The sequence below is a fragment of the Triticum dicoccoides genome, chromosome 2B (assembly GCF_002162155.2).
Source record: "Triticum dicoccoides isolate Atlit2015 ecotype Zavitan chromosome 2B, WEW_v2.0, whole genome shotgun sequence".
In the NCBI taxonomy this organism is placed as follows: Eukaryota; Viridiplantae; Streptophyta; class Magnoliopsida; order Poales; family Poaceae; genus Triticum; species Triticum dicoccoides.
The window spans coordinates 76,682,379-76,705,698 of NC_041383.1; the positions used below are offsets into that span (position 1 = coordinate 76,682,379).

General features: G+C 44.7%; 1 protein-coding gene and 2 pseudogenes across 1 annotated transcript; all 3 read left to right on the plus strand.

Moving 5' to 3' along the window:
- Positions 1 to 14,436: 14,436 nt before the first annotated feature.
- On the plus strand, positions 14,437 to 15,587 carry LOC119360507 (annotated as a pseudogene).
- A 468-nt stretch (positions 15,588 to 16,055) lies between these two features.
- Positions 16,056 to 19,871, plus strand: LOC119360508 (annotated as a pseudogene).
- Positions 19,872 to 21,324: 1,453 nt separating this feature from the next.
- On the plus strand, positions 21,325 to 22,930 carry LOC119362231 (probable protein phosphatase 2C 32). The gene has a single exon (XM_037627429.1). The coding sequence runs from the start codon at positions 21,521 to 21,523 to the stop codon at positions 22,697 to 22,699; it is 1,179 nt and encodes a 392-aa protein (XP_037483326.1). The 5' UTR covers positions 21,325 to 21,520; the 3' UTR covers positions 22,700 to 22,930.
- Positions 22,931 to 23,320: the final 390 nt, after the last annotated feature.

Sequence of the window (23,320 nt, forward strand, 5' to 3'; positions counted from 1 at the left end):
GGCCCCTGATGACTCCCCTCCAATTATGCCAGCACCCACACACTTCATCTTCTACCCAAAAAATCCCCATACAGTTCATGCCCGAGTTCTAGCTCGTTTTGCTGCGATTTTCGATCTCTTAGCTCAAAGCTCCATTCTCAAAACTGCTTTGGGAGATTGTTGCTTGGTATGTGACTCCTCCATTAGTCCAATTAGTTTTTGTTCTAGTGCTTTATTCATTGCAAATTTTTGCTGCATAGGTGACCATGTTCTTGAGCTTGCATGTAAAAATTTTGAGGTCCCAAGCAATTCCAATGCATGATATAGGCTCTAGGCACTTGTAGGAGTAGTTGCTATCAATCTTCTTTAGTTTTATCCGCTTTTATTTTGAAGTTACTAAAATTTCAGAATTTTCAAAAAATGTTAAGGAGGTTCTTTAAGGGCTCTTCTAGCCAAAGCTCTCAGGAAAAACAAGACAAAGAGAAGGAAAAGCCCAAGTATAATCTTCCTCGCTTAGCGGAAGTACGGTCATGTGAATGGCCATGTGAGGATTTCTTGAAGGAAGCCGGAATTCATGAAGACTTTTATGCTTTAATTGGGACTGCAGGCCTCACCGGTTTCACCAACGACCGAATCGACCAGTATCTCTTACTCACCAATACTTTTGTGCAAAACTTTTATTATTATCCTAAGAAGTCACCGCCTGCAGTATCATTTCATTTATATGATGAATTCAAAGAAATGTCTTTACGTCATTTTTGCGCGGTATGTACGATACCTTATGAGGGAGAATTAGAGGAACCCCATCGTGATGATGTGGATGGTTTCGTTAAAACTATTGCTGTAGAAGAGCCAAATAAGGGCTCTGAGGCAAAAGTTTCTAGAATACACTTTCCTGTTTTACGCTACTTTGCCATATTTGCTAGTAGATGCTTGATTGGTTGTGGGAATAGTGGAAATTTGAGCGTTCCCGATATTATTATTATTCAACATGCTTTGCTGGGAGACAATACTTTTAGTATGGGTGCCGTCGTTGCTAAACGGCTAGCTCTGAATCGTACAAAAGCCCCCATATTTGGAGGTATCTATGCTACACGCCTTGCTGAACATTTTCAGATACCCATTAGGCACCTTGAGGAGGAGGAGACAAAATTACCTCCTCGCATTTTAGACTACAAGAGCATGGTAGCACACAAGTTTATCGTTGACAACGAAGATAAGATGTTCTTGTATAAACTTAGATTTAATAAGAAACACATTGAGATTATTATTTTGCCTGCGCCTCTATTGTTTGATTTACTTGCAGAAAATTTTCTCATCACACCGAAAGTGGTGAACAACCATCTAGCCCAAGCTTTCACTCCAGAGCCTGAACCTGAACCGGAACCTGAGCTGGACCCTTATCGTGCATCATCTGTCCAGTGGGATCCGGAGATGACCAGCCAGTATTATCCTGATTACACCTCTCCTTACACCGGAGAGAGTAGCGGCGGTCCTTGGTATTAGACCAACTTAGGCCAAAAGCCTAAGCTTGGGGGAGTACGTATTTCTCACCGACTTTACATTCATGTTCACACACTAGTCGTCGGTGCTCATACTCTTTCATTGTATTATCCATGTTAGTTTAAATTTCTTTTTCTAGTTTTCTTCTTGTGTGTTTGATAAACCTTAAGAAAAACCAAAAAAATAGTTATTTTAATTTCCTTGCTTGTAGTAGAAATTAAAATGAAAACCCAAAAAGATTTCTCCTTCTTTTACTTGTTGGGAGCTTTCGCATGTAAATAGTTTTATTTTCTTTTCTTTCTTTTGGGGGCCGAGAAGACCATATTGAAAATGCTTAGTGGCTCTCATATGCATGATTATTTATATTTAGACCCCATATTACTTGTCTTCTCTCTTGAGTTGAATGCTTGCAGATTCCAGCTTAGTCTAATGCACATGCACTCTTATTATTATACACTTCGTTCGGTCGTGCGAGTCAAAGGCAATAATGACGATATATGATGGACTTATTGGGATGTGAAAAGCTGGTATGAACTCAACCTCTCTTGTTTTTGTAAATATGATGATTCATCATTCCTGATTCAGCTATTATGAAGTAAACATATTTGCAATGACATTTAGAGATTATAGTTGCTTGTGCCATGCTTGATTAGCTATGAGTTATAATGGTTTACCTTGCATGCCAACATGCTATTAGAATGATTATGATGTGGTATGATGGGATGGTATCCTCCTTTGAATGAATTGAGTGACTCGACTTGGCACATGTTCACGCATGTAGTTGAATCAAATCAACATAGCCTTCATGATATTTATGTTCATGGTGGATTATATCCCACTCATGCTTGTATCCGGTGTGAATTAATTTTAATGCATGTTTACGACTGTTGTCGCTCTCTCAGTTGGTCGCTTCCCAGTCTTTTGCTAGCCTTCACCTGTACTAAGCGGGAATACTGCTTGTGCATCCAAACTCCTTAAACCCCAAAGTTGATCCATATGAGTCCACTATACCTTCCTATATGCGGTATCTACCTGCCGTTCCAAGTAAATTTGTATGTGCCAAACTCCAAACCTTCAAATGAAATTCTGTTTTGTATGCTCGAGCAGCTCATGTTACAACTAGGGCTGCCTATATCTTCCATGCTAGGTGGGTTATTCTCACGAGGAGTGGACTCCGCTCCTCATTCACGAGAAAGGGCCGGTAACCAGGATGCCCAGTCCCATGATCCAAAAAGATCAAAGCAAATCAAAATAATTAAACAAAACTCCCCCAGGGCTATTGTATGTTGGAGGCACTTGTTGTTTCGAGCAAGCCATGGATTGATGCTTGTTGGTGGTTGGGGGAGTATAAACCTTTACCATTCTGTTTGGGAACTGCCTATAATGCATGTAGTATGGAAGATAAAGCCATCTCATAGTTGTTGCATTGACAGCAAAAGTATGCCGCTCAAAATGTTATTCAATCTCTATTTTAAAATCGAGCTCTGGCACCTGCGAAGGGCCTGTCTATTTACTTTTTATGTTGAGTCATCACCCTTCTTATTAAAAGCACCCGCTGGAGAGCACACTATCATTTGCATTCATTACTATTGGTTTATATTGGGTATGACTTGACTGGATCTCTTTTACCAATAATTATAATGTTTAGTCAGTCCTTGATCTTTAAAGGTGCTCTGCATTTATGTTTTGCGGCCTCAGAAAGGGCAAGCGAGATACCATTTTGTTATATCATGTTATGATTATTTTGAGAAAGTGTTGTCATCTGAGTTTTATTATTATGACTCGCTAGCTGATTATGCTATTGATATGAGTAATTGCGAGACCTATGTGTTATTGTGGGTATGGTTAGTTCATAATATTTGCTGAAACTTGAATGCTGGCTTTTCATGTTACAACAACAAGAGCAAACAGAGTTTGTAAAAGTTTTTCTTTATCACTTCCAGTTTGTCAACTGAATTGCTTGAGGACAAGCAAAGGTTTAAGCTTGGGGGAGTTGATACGTCTCCAACATATCTACTTTTCCAAACACTTTTGCCCTTGTTTTGGACTCTAACTTACATGATTTGAATGAAACTAACCTGGACTGACGATGTTTTCAGCAGAACTACCATGATGTTGTTTTATGTGTAGAAAAGAAAAGTTCTCAGAATGTCCTGGAAATCCTCGGAGGCTTGTTCATGTAAGAACAACACCCAAGCACTGGTCCACCGATATGTCTCTAACGTATCTATAATTTTTGATTGTTCCATGTTGTTATCTTATCATTCTTTGATTTTTACAATCATTTTATATCATTTTTGGTACTAACCTATTGACATAGTGCCAAGGGCCAGTTACTGTTTTCTGCGTGTTTTTTACATCGCAGGAAATAAATACCAAACGGAGTCTAAATGCAGAGAAACTTTTTGTGGATTTTTTTGGACCAGAAGACATCCAGTGGGCCAAAGAAGTACCAAGGAGGGGGCTTGAGGTGAGCACAAGACACCTGGGCATGCTTGGAGGCCCAGGCGCAACCTAGTGGGTTGTGCCCACCTTGGTGGCCTCCCGCACCACCTCTTTGCTCTATAAATACCCCAATATTCCAGAAACCCTAGGGGAGTCGACGAAAATCAATTCCAGCCGCCGCAGAGTCCAGAACCACCATATCCAATCTAGACACCATCACGGAGGGGTGCATCATGTCCATTGGTGCCTCTCCGATGATGCGTGAGTAGTTCTTTGTAGACCTACCGGCCCGTAGTTAGTATCTAGATGGCTTCCTCTCTCTCGTTTGATTCTCAATACAAGGGTCTCTTGGAGATCCATACAATGTAACTCTTTTTCTGGTGTGTTTGTTGTGATCCAGTGAACTTTGAGTTTATGATCAGATCTATGTTTTTATCCATGAAAGTTATTTGAGTCTTCTTTGATCTCTTATATGCATGATTGCTTATAACCTCGTATTTCTTCTCCGATATTTGGGTTTTGTTTGACCAACTTGATCTATTTATCTTGCAATGGGAAGAGGTGCTTTGTGATGGGTTCGATCTTCCGGTGCTTGATCCTAGTGATAGAAGGGGAACCGACACGTATGTATCATTGCCATTAAGGATAAAACGATGGGGTCTATTTCTACGTAAATAGATATTGTCTACATCATGTCATCATTCTTATTGCATTACTCCGTTTCTCCATGAACTTAATACACTAGATGCATGCTGGATAGCAGTCGATGTGTGAGTAATAGTAGTATATGCAGGCAGGCGTCGGTCTACTAATCTTAGACGTGATGCCTATATAATGACCACTGCCTAGATATCGTCATGATTATTTGAAGTTCTATCAATTGCCCAACAGTAATTTGTTCACCCACCGTTTGCTATTTTTCTCAAGAGAAGCCACTAGTGAAACCTACGGCCCCCGGGTCTCTTCTTTAATATATTTGCCTTTGCAATCTATTTTATTTGACTTTTATTTTCAGACCTATTAAACCAAAATTACAAAAATACCTTGATGCACTTTATTTTATTTGGCGTTCGATCTATCTATATTTACAACTCTCTCACGTCTGTTTGCTTTAGTAATGTTGATGAGTAATTGTGCTTTAGTAATAATATTGGTGTTAAGGTTTGTGATTCCCTATGCAAGCACGAAAGTCAATAGTCATGCAATGAAATACATCCTACTTGTGGTGCATTATTCGGTGTTAATTATGCTCAATGCTTGCTTATGAGATTATCCATTTCTTGGTTGGTCGCTTCTCAATCTTTTGGTAGCCTTCATTTTGCACTAAGTAGGGTCACTACTTGTGCATCCAAAATCCTTTAAACCAGTTTTGCCACATGAGTCCACTATACCTACCTATATGTGGTATTCTTTTGCCGTTCTAAGCAAATTTGTATGTGCCATCTCTAATAAAAATAAATTTCTCTTTTGTGTGCTCGTACCGCTCGTGAGGCGGTGAGGGGTGGCAATATTTTCCATGCTAGATGTGTTATTCTCACGATGAGTGTTTATTCACTTGTCATTGCACGAGAATAAGGCAAAGGTATTAGGGATGCCCAGTCCCGAAATAAAAAAAATGAATTTACTTTATGTTGTCAAATATTAAATTCCTTGGAAAGTGTTGGTATAGGGGGCAACCGTGGATACGACTAGCCATGGAAAGTGAAAGTGTGGTTGAAAAAGGAATAAAATTTATTTTCTGTTTGGGAACCGCCTATGATATATCTAGCATGGAAAGTGTTGGGAGCTCTAAGTCGTTTTTGTTGGTGGGAAAAGTATGCCTCTCAAAATGTTTTTGTCTCCAAATTTTTGCTTTAAGCCCTCTGCAAAGGGCCTTTCTTTTAATTTATGCAATTTTTATTTTTAATTTGAGTCTCCATCTTCTCTTATAAAGCACCAACTAGGGGGCACTATGATCGTAGTTGAGCATTGGGTGTAGCTAATATGCGAGTGTGTTTCTTGAATGGATCAATGATTGAGCATGATGGGCTAGTGATAACTTATATTAGCGTTGATATTTTGAAAGACATGGTTGCTTGCTGATATGCTTGAGTATTTAAGTCTCATGTCAAAACTAGACTTTTGCTTTGAACCATATAAAATTCCAAATGTCCATGCTATAAAAATAATATGAGATGACATGTTAGGCAACATTCCACATCAAATATTCTGTTTTTATCATTTACCTACTCGAGGACGAGCAGGAATTAAGCTTGGGGATGCTGATACGTCTCCTACGTATCTATAATTTTTTATTGTTCCATGCTGTTATATTATCATTCTTGGATGTTTTACAATCATTTATAGTCATTTTATATCATTTTTTGGTACTAACCTATTGACATAGTGCCAAGGGCCAATTGCTGTTTTCTGCATGTTTTTTACATCGCAGGAAACCAATACCAACCGGAGTCCAAACGCAGCGAAACTTTTTGTGGAATTTTTTTGGACCAGAAGACATCCAATGGGCCAAAGAAGTACCAAGGAGGAGGGCCCGCGGTGAGCACAAGACACCTGGGTGCGCCTTCAGGCCCAGGCATGCCCTGGCGGGTTGTGCCCACCTCGGTGGCATCCCGCGCCGCCTCTTTGCTCTATAAATACCCTAATATTCCAGAAACCCTAGGGGAGTCGACGAAAATCGACTCCAGCCACTGTAGAGCCCAGAACCACCAGAGTCCGTAGTAAGTAGCTAGATGCCTTCCTCCCTCTCATTTGATTCTCAGTACAATGGTCTCTTGGAGATCCATATGATCTAACTCTTTTTGCGGTGTGTTTGTTGGGATCCGATGAACTTTGAGTTTATGATCAGATCTATGTTTTTATCCATGAAATTTATTGAGTCTTCTTTGATCTCTTATATGCATGATTGCTTATAACCTCGTATTTCTTCTCTGATATTTGGGTTCTGTTTGGCTAACTTGATCTATTTATCTTGCAATGGGAAGAGCTGCTTTGTGATGGGTTCGATCTTATGGTGCTTGATCCCAGTGACAGAAGGGGAACCGACACGTATGTATCGTTGCCATTAAGGATAAAACGATGGGGTCTATTTCTACATAAATAGATCTTGTCTACATCATGTCATTGTTCTTATTGCATTACTTCGTTTCTCCATGAACTTAATACACTAGATGCATACTGCATAGCGGTCGATGTGTGAGTAATAGTAGTAGATGCAGGCAGAAGTTGGTCTACTAATCTTGGATGTGATGCCTATATAATGATAATTTCCTGGATATCGTCATGATTATTTGAAGTTCTATCAATTGCCCAATAGTAATTTGTTCACCCACCGTTTGCTATTTTTCTCGAGAGAAGCCACTAGTGAGACTACGGCCCCCGGGTCTCTTCTTTAATATATTTGCCTTTGCGATCTATTTTATTTGACTTTTATTTTCAGATCTATTAAACCAAAAATAAAAAAAAATACCTTGCTGCACTTTATTTTATTTGCCATTCGATCTATCAATATTTACAACTCTCTCACGTCGGTTTGCCAATTTCTGGCGCCGTTGCCCGAAAGGGATTGACAATCCCTTTAACACATCGGGTTGCGACTAATTTTTATTTGTGTGCAGGTGTTGTTTACGTAGTGTTGCTTGGTTCTCCTACTGGTTCGATAACCTTGGTCTCATCACTGAGGGAAATACCTACCGTCATTGCGCTGCATCATCCCTTCCTCTTTGGGGAAATACCGACATAGTCTAGCATACATCAAAAGGAATTTCTGGCACTCGAGAAGAGGAAGGCGTCCCGATAATTCGGAGGGTGAAAATCTTGTTGAGAAAATTGATAAAAGTGGGTTTGAAGAGGTCAAAACTTTAACTAGTGATGTGCCCACTATTTTGGATTACAAAGACTTTAATTATTATAGTTTCTCTTTGGTTGATTGTATTTCTTTGTCGCAATCCATGATAAATTCACCCCATTCTTATGAACAATAAAGCTTTTACTAAACATATTGTTGATGCTATGATGAAAGCTTTAGAAGAAAAGTTGGAATTAGAAGTTTAAATTCCTAGAAAATTACATGATGAATGGGAACATACTATCAAAGTCAAGATTAAAAATTATGAGTGTTTTGCTTTATGTGACTTGGGTGCTAGTGTTTCTACAATTCCTAAATCTTTATGTGATATGCTTGGTCTTACCGATATTGAAGAATGTACTTTGAATTTGCACTTGGCGGATTCTACTATTAAAAATACTATGGTAAGAATTAATGATGTTCTTATTCTTGCAAAGAGGAATTATGTGCCCATAGATTTTATTGTTCTTGATATTGGTTGCAATCTGTCTTGTTCTTGGTAGACCGTTTTCACGCACTATCGGTGCCGTGATTGATATGAAAGAAGGCAATATTAAATTTCAATTTTCACTAAGGAATAGAATGGAACACTTCCCTAGAACAATAATTAGGCCACCATATGAATCAATCATGAGGGCATCTTATGGATCTAGAAACAAAGATGACAATACGCAGATCTTTGCTTTATGCCTAGCTAAGGGCGTAAAACGATAGCGCTTGTTGGGAGGCAACCCAATGAATAAAATTTATTTTTGCTTTTTGCCTTCTATTCTTGAGTGTTTGCACAATTATGCTACTGTTATGATTGTGTTTTTTGAGATTTAATTAGTGCTTGTGCCAAGTAAAGCCTTTAGGATCTTCTTGGGTGATAGTTGTTTGATCTTGCTGAAAAACATAAACTTTTGCACTCACGAAAATAATTTTCATAAATCGCTGAAATGTGCATTTGCTCTGTTTCTTTTTGTAGAAGATTAATATACAAATTTCTCAGGTCTTCCTAATTTTTCAGAATGTTTGGAGTTTCAGAAGTATTCGAAATATCCAGATTGCTACAGATTGTTCTGTTTTTGACAGATTCTGTTTTCTTTGCGTTGTGTGCTTGTTTTGATGATTCTATGGTTTTCGTTGATGAGTTTTTGCCATATAAAAGTTGGAATACAGTAGATATAATGCAAGAGTAAAACATGAATTGGTTTGCTACAGTACTTACAGTAGTGATTTGCTTTCTTATACTAATGGATCTCACGAAGGTTTTGTTGAGTTTTGTGTGATTGAAGTTTTCATGTTTCGGGTGATGTTACGATGGATGAAGGAATAAGGAGTAAGAAGAGCCTAAGCTTGGGGATTCCCATGGTATCCCAAGCTATTATCCAAAGAGAAGCAAGCAACTAAGCTTGGGGATGGCCCGAGTGGCATCCCCTCTTTCTTCTAACGACCATCGGTATTTTACTCGAATCTATATTTTTATTCGTCACGTACTATGAGTTTTGCTTGGAGCGTCTTGTATGATATGAGTCTTTGCTTGTTTTGCTTTGTGTTCTAAGTCATGAATCCTTGCTAGACACACCTATTTGAGAGAGCCAAAATTATGCCATGACTTGTTAGAAATGCTCTCTATGCTTCACTTAAATTTTTATGAGTTATGGAATTGCTCTAGTACTTCACTTATATCTTTTTGAGCACGATGTGCATTGTTATTTTTTTTAAATTATCTCTCACTTCACTTAAATTAATTTGAGATAAATAAAAATTATGCTCATGATCTTCACTTATATTTGTTTGAGCTTACCAAAAGCAACACATGAAAATTAGTCTCAAAGTGATAGATATCCAAGAAGGATATAATAAAAACTTTCATGAATATCATTGGACAAAATAAACTTGGTTCCTAGTAATAGTTTTGAGATATGATGATGTGATATGTGAGTCATGTTGATGAGTAATTGTGCTTTAGTAATAATATTGCTGTTAAGGTTTGTGATTCCCTATGCAAGCACGAAAGTCAATAGTCATGCAATGAAATACATCCTACTTGTGGTGCATTATTCGGTGTTAATTATGTTCAATGCTCGCTTATGAGATTATTCGTTTCTTGGTTGGTCGCTTCTCAATCTTTTGGTAGCCTTCATTTTGCACTAAGTAGGGTCACTACTTAAGCATCCAAAATCCTTTAAACCAGTTTTGCCACATGAGTCCACTATACCTACCTATATGCAGTATTCTTTTACCGTTCTAAGCAGATTTGTATGTGCCATCTCTAATAAAAATAAATTTCTCTTTTGTGTGCCCGTACCGCTCGCGAGGCGGTGAGGGGTGGCCAATATTTTCCATGCTAGATGTGTTATTCTCACGATGAGTGTTTATTCACTTGTCATTGCACGAGAATAAGGCAAAGGTATTAGGGATGCCCAGTCCCGAAATGAAAAAAATGAATTTACTTTATGTTGTCAAATATTAAATTCCTTGGTAAGTGTTGGTATGGAGGGCAACCGTGGATACGGCTAGCCATGGAAAGTGAAAGTATGGTTGAAAAAGGAATAAACTTTATTTTCTGTCTGGGAACCGCCTATGATATATCTAGCATGGAAAGTGTTGGGAGCTCTAAGTCGTTTTTGTTTGTGGGAAAAGTATGCCTCTCAAAATGTTTTTGTCTCTAAATTTTTGCTTTAAGCTCTGGCACCTCTACAAATCCCTACTTGCCTCTGCAAAGGGCCTTTCTTTTACTTTATGCAATTTTTTTTAATTTGAGTCTCCATCTTCTCTTATAAAGCACCAACTAGGGGGCACTATGATCGTCCTTGAGCATTGGGTGTAGCTAATATGCGAGTGTGTTTCTTGAATGGATCAATGATTGAGCATGATGGGCTAGTGATAACTTATATTAGCATCAATATTTTGAAAGACATGGTTGCTTGTTGATATGCTTGAGTATTTAAGTCTCATGTCAAAACTAGACTTTTACTTTGAACTATATAAAATTCCAAATGTCCATGCTATAAAGAAAATAATATGAGATGACATGTTAGGCAGCATTCCACATCAAAAATTCTGTTTTTATCATTTACCTACTCGAGGACGAGCAGGAATTAAGCTTGGGGATGCTGATATGTCTCCTACGTATCTATAATTTTTTATTGTTCCATGTTGTTATATTATCATTCTTGGATGTTTTATAATCATTTTATAGTCATTTTATATCAGTTTTTGGTACTAACCTATTGACATAGTGCCAAGGGCCAGTTGCTGTCTTCTGCATGTTTTTTACATCGCAGGAAATCAATACCAACCAGAGTCCAAACGCGGTGAAACTTTTTGTGGAATTTTTTTGGACCAGAAGACATCCAATGGGCCAAAGAAGTACCAAGGAGGGGGGCCCGCGGTGAGCACAAGACACCTGGGTGCGCCTTGAGGCCCAGGCGTGCCCTGGTAGGTTGTGCCCACCTCAGTGGCCTCCCGCGCCGCCTCTTTACTCTATAAATACCCCAATATACCAGAAACCCTAGGGGAGTCGACGAAAATCAACTCCAGCCGCTGCAGAGTCCGGAGCCACCAGAGTCCGTAGTTAGTAGCTGGATGCCTTCCTCTCTCTCGTTTGATTCTCAGTACAATGGTCTCTTGGAGATCCATATGATCTAACTATTTTTGCGGTGTGTTTGTTGGGATCCGATGAACTTTGAGTTTATGATCAGATCTATGTTTTTATCCCTGAAATTTATTGAGTCTTCTTTGATCTCTTATATCTCTACTCCTAATGGAGCAGTTGGTAGTCTCGCTTCCAGGTTTTTTTTCGTCCCACCTACCATGGTTTTTTTGGTACCTCCTCCCACCTTCGCTGGTTTTTTTCGTAGATTTTTTTTCGTCCCCTCCCCCCACTTCATCGGTTTATTTTCGCTTCACCCTCTCACACACCGAAAAAAACTGAACGGATCAGAACTTTCCATACTAACACAAATTATCTAGTAATGTCTTTATGTAAAAGAATCAATCACAATCAATCTCTAAAGATCAAATCTAAATTAATTAATCTTCATAACATTTGTTTCCTTCCGAATCAGGTCCATAACTTTCCTTCCTTGTTTGGACAGAAACTGTTTGGTAGCAGAGATTCCATACTAACACAAATTATTTAGTAATGTCTTTATGTAAAAGAATCAACCACAATCAACCTCTAAAGATCAAATCTAAATTAATTAATCTTCATAACGTTTGTTTCCTTCCGAATCAGGTCCATAACTTTCCTTCCTTGTTTGGGCAGAAACTGTTTGGTAGCAGAGAAGCTTCCTATGAGCGTAGTAATAGGAAGTATTGTTTTTCTTGATGATTCGTTTCCATGCATGATGATAGTAAATTAGGCCAACATTCACCACTATTTATCAACGTCATCAATCGTGTCCATTCCTACCAGTTTTAAGGGAATCCACTCGCTACGTCTTTTTTAAGGGGATCCGCTTGCTACATCGTCGTGGCACATTATTTTCACAAGCAATTCCCCTAAAAAAACACAGCACCCTACCTCGACTTCCCTACCTGGACGCCGCCGCCGCCGCCCACCGATCTCGCCGCCTCCCGGCGATCCCCTCCTCCCTCCCGCAGCTCGACGACCCACTATTTTGGCCATGAGTACCGCCTGCCTCTTCGCCCATGCGTCGCCCCTCCTCTTCACCATAGCCAGGAGCACCATCCGAGGTGGAGCCGCGGCGCCTCCACAGATGCGGCGGAGACACCATATCCAGTGGAGACGGCGGTGTAAATCTTCTCCCACTCTGCTCCTTCCCCTAGTTACTGGCCTGCTCCACCTCCCCTCTGCTTCGTGTGGATCTTCTCATGTGCAGCAGTAAACTTTATTTAGGTAGAACTATTCTTATAGGCCTTTTTTGTTACTTACAAATTAACTTTTTGAGCCAATGCTTACGGCATGAAGTATTACCTAGAGTTCCTTAATCAATCTGCTTGTCCATCGTTTCATTTGGTTCAATTACTATCAGCAAGAACGCATTGTGAAACCATTAGCTTATGAATGTGTGCTCTTCCTGCAATAATAACATTTGCAATGTAAGGGCCGAGGCACACCCATGCATCAGGATGATGTGCACCACCTGGGAAGTAATACTAATATGGCCTAAGTGGATAATGAAATATCCAAAGATACACTTGACTGGATCAATTTTTTTCTCTGGAATTGTTCCTCATAATGCGCAGATGTAGATGCTATATTTTAAAATTTTCAAATCACCTATGCATGCCAATGTGATTCTTATCCTTTTCATTAGACAGTGTGTTCCCATCAATCCATCCATGCACCGAACCGATTTTTTTTACTCTGTTGAGGTTGCAATTACGAACGAGTAGCATATGTATGCACTGAACTACTTGCATAAGACAGTGAAATACTTCTTACTCGCGTGAGTGGAATTTTGGAATAGAGAAAGAACATACAACAGAGATCACGTAAAACAAGTTTGATAGGTCTGTTGCATCGCACGGGCATTTTTGCTATATGTACTAACAGGTTCTATTTATTTCCTTTGATCGATCAACACTCCTATGTCCTACGTAGGTAAGAAGGAAAGAAAACCTAACGGTACAGCCGGGCAAAACAGTCAACGGCGAGCTTCATCACCGCGTACGCGTCGTAGTACCTGGCCATCACCGGTTGGGGCATCGAGGACTTAATGCTGGTGAAGAAGGCGTGGGTATTGGTAGAGCTCCAAGAAGTTGCCCTTTGTGCTGCCCGTTGTCTTCAGCATCGGTCCCCGAGTGACCACCCTGGAACTCGGCGACGCTACCAAGGCGACAAGGTCCGGGTTGGTTTGGTCCCTCATCGAGCCACCATTTGGACCGGCCAACCACCACCGGCGTCAACGTGCTGGGGCAGCAGCGAGGTGGGCTGCGTGTGCGGGTGCTGTGGCAAGGTAGTGGACATGCGGGAGCACCAGCGATGAGGTCGGTGATGTGCCGCGGAAAGTGTGCGGCTGTTAGCCATGAACCTTCCGTAGCAGTTTTTTTCATGAGCCCATGTTTTTTTATGTTCGGGCCTTGCCATAATTAGCGGATTAACCATGAAAAAAACATGATGTTCGGTTTGTTGTCAAATGGTGCTGTGATTTTCGAATCAAGCCATGTTTCTCTTGTACTTCCTATTTCCTGTTCGACTGAATAGAAGTGCAGAAAGTGAACACACCAACACGACTGAAAGCAGTCATATTCAGTTATAGAGGTATACATTTATACAAGATATACACAGGCAGGTGCGGCCAGTAACCCAACTAAGTCCTGAGCTGACCTTGCTAATCCTTTACTCGCGATAAAGACGCAGACGATAAGGAAAGGTTGTTACGGAGAGAGCAATGGGAGAGAGAGAATCACGTGGCGGCAGGTGGACCTGAACATATGCTTCCACAAAGAAAACGGCAGCGTAGGATCATGGTGCGTGATTATAGACGGAGGCTATTAAATCTCACGCGGAAATCACGGCTGAGCGATTCTCGCACGATCCAAAGTTCACACACAATCGACCGTTTCCCCAGTTGATGGCCTGCATGTGTGCTGTGCTAAAACGGTCGCTGCCATGGTAACGAAACCCGTAGCTAGAACGCTGCCAGCGCCAAGTTGAGAACTTGAGATCGTCAGTGGTGCATGCACGACAGGGGCGGCGAGAGGCTATGGTGGATGGGGAGGAGAGAAAAGAAGGAGAGGGGAAGCTTGGGGACATGGTAGTTTACCCGGGGGCTGCCGGTCGGCACGCTAAGAACGAATGGCGGCAACAGTGACATTTTTTCTCAGTCCTCTTGGTCGGACCGGTTGAACACCAGACTGGATCAGACCGACAATTTTCCAGGCCGATTTTAGCAGACCAGATCGTCCATTTTCTCTAACAAGCCAGGACCGAGCATGTCAAACACCGATTGAGCCATGAGCGGTACATCCAGCCCTGCCCGCCGTTGAAGCGAAGCTCCTACTCCACGTGAAGTTGATCGCGCTGTTGCACTCGTACGATAGGAGCCACGGGCACGACATGGTGAAGGGCTAAAGGGCTGATCGAGGGTGAGACCCGGATGCTGGTGGCGCAGCTGACCATGGACGAGATCTTCACCTGCACCAAAAAGTTCAAGCAGGAGGTGTTCAACAACGTGCAGAAGGAGCTGCACCAATTCGGCCTCTTCATCTACGATGCCACCGTGAAGCAGCTGGTGGATGTGCCGGGGCATGAGTACTTCTCCTACCTCAGCGAGAAGACACAACATGAGGCAGCGAGCAGGGCCAAGGTGGATGTTTGTGGAGCAGGATGGCCTCACGTGCCAGAACGCCGCCAAGGTGGACGCCGAGAACAAGGTGCTCTCTGTGCGGCAGCAGGGCGAGGCGCTCAAGGAGAAGTCCAAGGTCAAGGCGGAGGTGTGGGTGTTTGAAAACACTAGGAAGGCCGATAACGCCGCCTCAATGACCGACCTCGCCATGAAGGATTGAAGGGGAAGGCTGGGACTAGCAGGCCAAGGTCGCCGAGGTTGAGGCCACCAAGGTTGTCGCCATCCGCGATGCCGAGCTGCAGATGGAGGTTAAGACGAAGAACATGCTCTGCCAAACTGACAAGCTCAAGGTTGAGCAGCTCTGCATGTCCAGAGTACACTACGACACACAGGTTGGTTATGCAATAAGCATGTATAAAAATATAGTACTAGGGACAAGAGAAAATCATACTTATTGACCTCAGCATTTTATATTTTGTAGGTTCAAGAATCGAACACGCTTCTTCTACAGCTGGCAGAAGGCGGCGGATACGACATTGTATAAGGAGATGAAGGCGGCGGTGAGGTGAAGCGGCCTAGAAGAAACACATGCATGTCTCGATATGGGAGGAAAGGGAGGGAGATAAGGTGAGGGTTAGCGGTGCAACATGCCACACGAGGAAAGGGGTGAAGAGATGACACTGAGGAGGGAAATGAGCTCGGTCCCTGGCATGGGTCAGAGTAGAGGAAGGTTGATCCATGTTTTGGCCAAAGGGGTGATGAGCGAGGGAGAAGTAGAAGCCCCCCTCGCATATCTTGGTGTGCGAGCAAGTCTGTCGAGGTGGAAGAAGCCTGTCATTTCATGACGGCGTTGGTGACCTTGGCGTGATGTTGTTTGCCGGTTTATGGGCGGATCAGGCAACCGTCTAGTCTCTCGACCCCCCCCCCCTCACTAATTTTGGTGAGAAGAGGGGAGGGACGAAAGGGTGGAGGGGTGGGAGATGAGGTTGCCGATTATGTTGGTTGTGGGGGCGAGGGCGGAGAGAGGAGAGTGAGCGATGCCGGTGAAGTCTATGGATCTAGAGAGGGAGGGGAACAAGAGAGTGAGTGGTGCGGAGAGGGAGTGGATAGAATGCGGTCGTGCGGGAGAGGACAACAAGTCATATAGGAGGGGTATTATGGGAATATCATAAAAATAAAGCTTTATTTATACCTGTACACTATATATATTTAGAATAGCATAAAATATTTTCTCAATAAATTACTTAAAAATATCCAAGAAATTAGAGATGACCGACTATCATTGTATAAAGGGGAAATCCGTTCTTTGCTCGTGAAGAAATGTAACATAGTTTTTTATGGGCAATATACCACATACCCTAAATAGTAGATATTCGTGAGAATAACCATCAACATGTGATTTAGAGGTGAGCCTAAAATTATCAAAATTGGGATGCCACTCAATCTACTAGAAACTGCTCATTTCAAGCATTTGTCCAATGAATTTATATTTTCCATACCACCATCATAAAAAAATTATTCTAATCTTTGTTTATATTAGAATACCTTTGTAGGTCATAAAAACTGATGGATTTGATTGTGCTTCAGAGATGTCGACTGACAAAGACCCTGATGTAACGATGATGGAGGGGGCTAAGAATTCAACGAGTTTTACACAACCAAAAGAGGTGCATGCAAATAATTGTTCTTCTTTGTATGTATGTTTCACATGATATAATACTCAAAAGGTATATTTCTATATATATTTAATTTGGTAGAATATGAGAGAGATGAAGATGGATTATGTCGGGGTTAAAAAAAACCATTCAGAGGGTTTTTGGGGCGACGTCATTGGAAGGGGACAAAAATTCACCATGTTTTATACAACAAAAAGATGTGCAAGTGATGATATCCCACAACAACGACGCACTCAAAATAAAGCAAACCGGCTGGAATTACGATAAATGTTTATGGCAACATTTATTCCCAACTGGTATTCCGATGAGTAAATATTTCAAAAGCTCGTAGCAACGCACGGGCATTCTACTAGTGCATGATTGTTTATAACCTCGTATTTCTTCTCTGATATTTGGGGTTTGTTTGGCCAACTTGATCTATTTATCTTGCAATGGGAAGAGCTGCTTTGTGATGGGTTCGATCTTATGGTGCTTGATCCCAGTGACAGAAGGGAAACCGACACGTATGTATCATTTCCATTAAGGATAAAACGATGGGGTCTATTTCTACATAAATAGATCTTGTCTACATCATGTCATTGTTCTTATTGCATTACTCCGTTTCTCCATGAACTTAATACACTAGATGTATACTAGATAGCGGTCGATGTGTGAGTAATAGTAGTAGATGCGGGTAGGAGTCGGTCTACTAATCTTGGATGTGATGCCTATATAATGATCATTGTCTGGATATCGTCATGATTATTTGAAGTTCTATCAATTGCCCAACAGTAATTTGTTCACCCACCATTTGTTATTTTTCTCGAGAGAAGCCACTAGTGAGACTACGGCCCCCGGGTCTCTTCTTTAATATATTTGCCTTTGCGATCTATTTTATTTGACTTTTATTTTCAAATCTATTAAACCAAAAATACAAAAATACCTTGCTGCACTTTATTTTATTTGGCGTTCGATTTATCAATATTTACAACTCTCTCACATCCGTTTGCCAATTTCTGGCGCCGTTGCCCGAAAAGGATTGACAACCCCTTTAACACGTCGGATTGCGAGTATTTGTTATTTGTGTGCAGGTGATGTTTACGTAGTGTTGCTTGGTTCTCCTACTGGTTCGATAACCTTGGCCTCATCACTGAGAGAAATATCTACCGTCGCTATGCTGCACCATCCCTTCCTCTTTGGGAAAATACCGACGTAGTCTAGCAGACATCATCCACCCACATATCAAATTATCAAAGTAGTGAACGCGAATCAAACAAACATGATAAAGTGACTAGATGAATTCCCATGTGTCCTCAAGAATGCTTTGCTTGCTATAAGAGAAAGTTTTAGCCTGTCCTTTGCTATAAAAAGGATTTGGCTACCTTGCTGCAGGGGGACGGCTTCGCTGCCTTCTGCCGGAGGGGCAAGGGACGAAAGCGGGTCGAGATGGAGGACCGCCACGTCGGCGCCGTCACGCTTGGCAGGAACCACTCATAGGCCCTATTCAGCGTGTTTGACGGCCACGGCGGCAAGAGCGCTGCTGAGTTTGCCGCGAACAACATGCCGAGGATCATGGTGGAGGAGCTAGAGAGGTCAACGCATAGTGAAGGAGCAGGGCGCATGGCGGTGGAGGGCACCGTGCGGCGGGCGTACCTGCGCACTGGAGATGAGTTCTCCTCCATTTCCAAGAAATGGGAGCAGGCGGGCGGCGGCGCTTGCTATGTGACGGCGCTGCTCCGCGAGGGCGGGCGGCAACTGGTGGTGTCCGGGGCCGGAGACTGTTGCGCGGTCCTGAGTCGCAGTGACAAGGTGGAGGCTCTCACCGACGACCACCGCGCGTCCGCCATGTCGGACCCGACTGCCATACCCCACCACAATTTGCACCAAATTCACCAAACCATTCCTCCTCCTCACGCCGCCCTCCTAGCTTTTCTGCGGCCGATCCCTCACCGTCCGCCCCCTTGCTCCCCATCCTCACCACCGGTCCCAATCCGCCGTCCTAGATTTCTTCCAACCTGTTCCCGATCACCGCGAGGGCGACTGTGTCCGCCTCTTCCGTCGGCGTTCCTTACTCGGCTCCGTCGTGCAAGGCGGAGAATGTCGCCCGGAAGATGCGGCGATGCCGACAGCGAGAGAGGGAAGCGGCGGCGGCGTCGTAGGGAGGTGCAGATATGGACGAGCAGCTGTCCCCCGCCGCCCTGAAACCCTACACCCATTCCATCCGTTCGCTGACGCAGATTACGCAGTCGTACCATGTTGGGATAGAGGATCCGGCGGTCGGTTGGGCCATTCCGGAGAGCTTTTCGTACACGCAGATGTCGGCGGTGGACGTTTGTCACTTGCCACAGCTCGTTCGGGGACAGATGAGCACGGGCACCGATGGCTCCCGAACTGCCCACAACCTGTTCGACGGAATGACAGAACAAGAGTCGGTATGTTTTGTATCGTATGATCGACGTGTATAGATTGCATGGATTTGAGGATCCACATTTGAGGTATGTGGATGTGCGGCACAAGATATGTGGGGCCAGCGGGCGCTGTCCGCGGACGCGCCTAGATGTGCTCGCGTGCATATAGAGAAGCGGATTTGCAAGTCTGGCAGTAGATGCGTAATTCCACCTCTTTATCGGTCCTATTGCATAGCGCTTCATCTCTCTTTGCTCCATTTTTGTCGGCTTTGTGAGAAATCTTATGACTTACCGAGAGTTGGTTGAGGATATTTTGAGAAGTTGATCCAAGTGAATTTGTTTTTCTTGCTACTCTTAGAGAGTGCACGCCCTTTAAATGATTTCGGTGGTATCAAGTCATTGTCGCATATTGTGCGCAAGCAGTCGACCTTGTCGAAGCCATTGTGTGCAAATCTTCAGCACACCAACGAGGAGTAAAATTGCGTCCGCAATCCTAACATTAGGGTAACGCATCACTCGATTGCTTGCATTTCGTTTTTCCTATCCTTTGGCGTCCTTGCAAAGTTTCCATTCTGCAATATCTACTTGCCTAGATTTGCACCCTTAGGCTGTTTTATAGGCAATTAAAATTAGGAATAATAAATTAAAACTCACCAATAAAAGTGTTTTGGCTTTGTCGTCTTATTACCCTGTTTTATCACGTAATCATCATCTTACAGCTGGGGACGAGGAGGGTTGTGTTACATGCCCAAAATCGACCGCCGGTGACAGGGGAGACCGATGGAATTAGCAGCTGAGGACGAGGAGGGTCGTGTTACATGCTAGAGTTTTCTTCTTCTTTTTAGATCACATTTGAGTTTCTCAAAAGAGAAAAGAAAAAGGATGCCACAAGTTCTCGACCATGACCATGTCGCCAGACACACTGGCAAGCGCCCATGTTTTGTGCAACACTCGGACGAGCACCGCCAACAGACAACTGGTCCATGCGTTGGGCTTCTCAATTCTAAGTTTCTTCGATCGAAAAGGAGGTTTTCGAGTTTCGACCGTGTCGCCGGAGACCGATAGCTGTGGCCACACACACAGCGACGTCCCAGTTAAACTAGCACTTTTTTCCCGCCGGACAAAAAACGGTTTTTAATTAACCAGCACCGTTTTAATTAATTATCAACCAGCACTGGCGCCGCTGGCAAAACAAAAACATCTTCAAACATACGGATCCGCCAACAGTAATCTAAGAGCCACTCGCTGTCTTGACGTCGACAACGGCAGCTTCCGGGCAGCTTCGCGCGCTCGTCCGGAGCGTTGCGGCTAAGCTAGGGATCGCGCCCCCCGCGTTGCGTTCGCCGACACGTCGCCGATCTGACCCGGACCGGGCTCGCTTTGCTTCCCGCTCTTCTTTTCTCTACCTTAATCATCGAGCGGTCCAGGTCCGAGGTCGGCCACTCAAACCACTCATGATGCCCCTACGTACTCCACTCACTAGTGGTTGATCGTTTCAAAACACTAGCTAGGGTCCGAGTGGAAAGCGTGGGCGGCCAGTCAGCTGCTCACGCGTGGGGGTGCACGTGGCAGCCATCGTGTGGCTAGGCACCACACTCCATCCCCATACAATTAATATCAAATCTATGGTTGGAAAGATAGTGGTATCCCACGTGTCCAAATTTTTATTCATATACTTCCTCCGTTTCTAAATATAAGTTTTTTTAGACATTTCAAATTGACTACAACATACGGATGTACGTAGACATATTTTAGAGTGTAAATTCGTTCATTTTGCTTTGTATGTAGTCAGTTGTTGAAATGTCTAGAAAAATTTATATTTAAGAACGGAGGGAGTACAATCCATTTTTGATGTCTAAGGCAGCCCATCAGAATTCAAACCCTGACACTCACATTTATTTCATGATTTTTGGTGCTATGCGTTCAGTGTGATGAGATGTTTTTGTCGACTACAAGATGCCTAAGCGACTTTGTAAAATCACAACATGACATGCCGGCTCAGTCTGTCGGAGGTGGTCATAGGGGTACGTGTGCGTGTGTTCATTGTGCGCTTTCGTCCGTAGCGTGTTAAAAATAATTAATGTCATGTCACTAATGTGGTTGTTAATTGCGGCGTCGAGTCACTGGGAGAGCAGGTCGCACGGATCTCTCGCCCCGTCGCTCGCCGGGTCTCCATCCATCTTTGACTAGACTAGTTTAATCGGCCGAACTATGGTAAACAAACGCGCGCGTCGCCATCGTGTCCGGCCGAGCGATAGCAGGCCGCAGCTAGCACGCCACCTCCCCCCGCCTACATATACGAGGAGCCATCAATGGAGCAACAAGAAAAGAGCTCACCATCCAAGCAGCAGCAGCAGCAAGAAGAGGAGGAGCTAGGAGTTCTCGGTCTCGCCGCAGAGCGAGTGAGCAAGGCAAGCGAGGAAAGCAAGGGAAGGATCCATGGCGTGCGCGGTGGCGCCGGGCTCGCCGGTCTTCTCGCCGTCCCGGCTCGGCCTGTTGGAGCAGCTGCAGCTCCACCACCACCACGGCTGCTCCAGCGGCGGCGCCTCCTTCCTCCCCTCCTCGCCGCTCCGCCCCTTCGCGCACCTCCGCGCGCGCATCCACCCCGAGCCCTCCCCGTGCGCCGTCCCGCCGCCGCCCGCCGCCAAGGCCGCGGACCCTTCTTGTGCTGCTGTGACTGCTAAAGCTCCGGTCAAGCGCAGGCGCCCGGCGCCTCTGCTAGTGCCGGCCGCGGTCACCGTCGCGCCGGCGGTGCTGGAGGCCGCCGCGGCGAGCGGGGTGGACGAGATGGCGGAGCAGGGCGAGGGCTTCGCGGCCTTCTGCCGGAGGGGCAAGGGCCGGAAGCGGGTCGAGATGGAGGACCGCCACGTCGCCGCCGTCGCGCTCGGCGGGGACCGCGCGCAGGCCCTGTTCGGCGTGTTCGACGGCCACGGCGGGAAGAGCGCCGCGGAGTTCGCCGCGGACAACATGCCGAGGATCGTGGCGGAGGAGCTGGAGAGGTCGGCGCGCGGCGGAGGGGCAGGGCGCGCGGCGGTGGAGGGCGCCGTGCGGCGGGCGTACCTGCGCACCGACGAGGAGTTCTCCTCCACCTCCTCCAAGAACCGGGAGCAGGCGGGCGGCGGGGCCTGCTGCGTGACGGCGCTGCTCCGCGAGGGCGGGCGGCAGCTGGTGGTGTCCGGCGCCGGGGACTGCCGCGCGGTGCTGAGCCGCGGCGGCAGGGCGGAGGCGCTCACCGAGGACCACCGCGCGTCGCGGCAGGACGAGCGGGACCGGATCGAGGCGCTGAAAGGCGGGCTGGTGCTCAACTGCCGCGGCGTATGGCGGGTGCAGGGCTCGCTGGCCGTGACCCGGGGCATCGGCGACGCGCACCTCAAGCCGTGGGTGGTGGCGGAGCCGGAGACTAGAACTGTGGACGTGGGCGCGGACTGCGAGCTGCTCATCCTCGCCTCCGACGGGCTGTGGGACAAGGTGGGCAACCAGGAGGCCGTCGACGCCGCCGCCGCCTCCTCCGGCGACCTGCCCGCCGCGTGCCGCCGGCTCGTCGACATGGCCGTGTCCAGGGGCTCCTCCGACGACATCAGCGTCCTCGTCGTCCAGCTCCAGCGCCCTCTCCGATAAAATCGTAGTAGTAGTAGCAGTTTAATTAACACGCGAGAAGATATGCATCGGCGCCATGGATGATCACCCTACGTGTAGATAGAGAGCTTTTTGACGTCGTCTCGTCCCCGGCCGCTCGATCCGGCTGCTGATGTCTGTAACAAGATCATTAGATCAAGCACTGTTAGTGCTAATAATCATCACCCGGTTGAGATTTCGATCACCCTGGGACGGGAAATCTTCTGAAAACAATCTTCAGTATGTATCACCCTTGTGTGATCTTGTGTTCGCAGTATACTCTCGGAGTTGGAACGTAGTGCGACACACGCAAAGTTTGTGATTCCACTCCAAAACGAAGAAAAGTACGAAACATACGACAGCTGCGCATCAAATTCAACGGAACGCCGTTGAACAATCAAAATAATCGATCTTGACCAAGAATGTTATTTCATTGCAATTTTTTGTTGATGGCTTGCTAAGCTGACCCCTTGGTATCTTGACCAAGAATGTTAGTTCGAAGGTGCATAAGTGTGTTGTGGGATGGCATCTTCAAGGCCCCATAAACCGCTACGCACACGCTCCGGATCGCTCTGTTCGGACCACGGAAGCCATCAAACGTGGTCTTGTATACACGTACTTTCT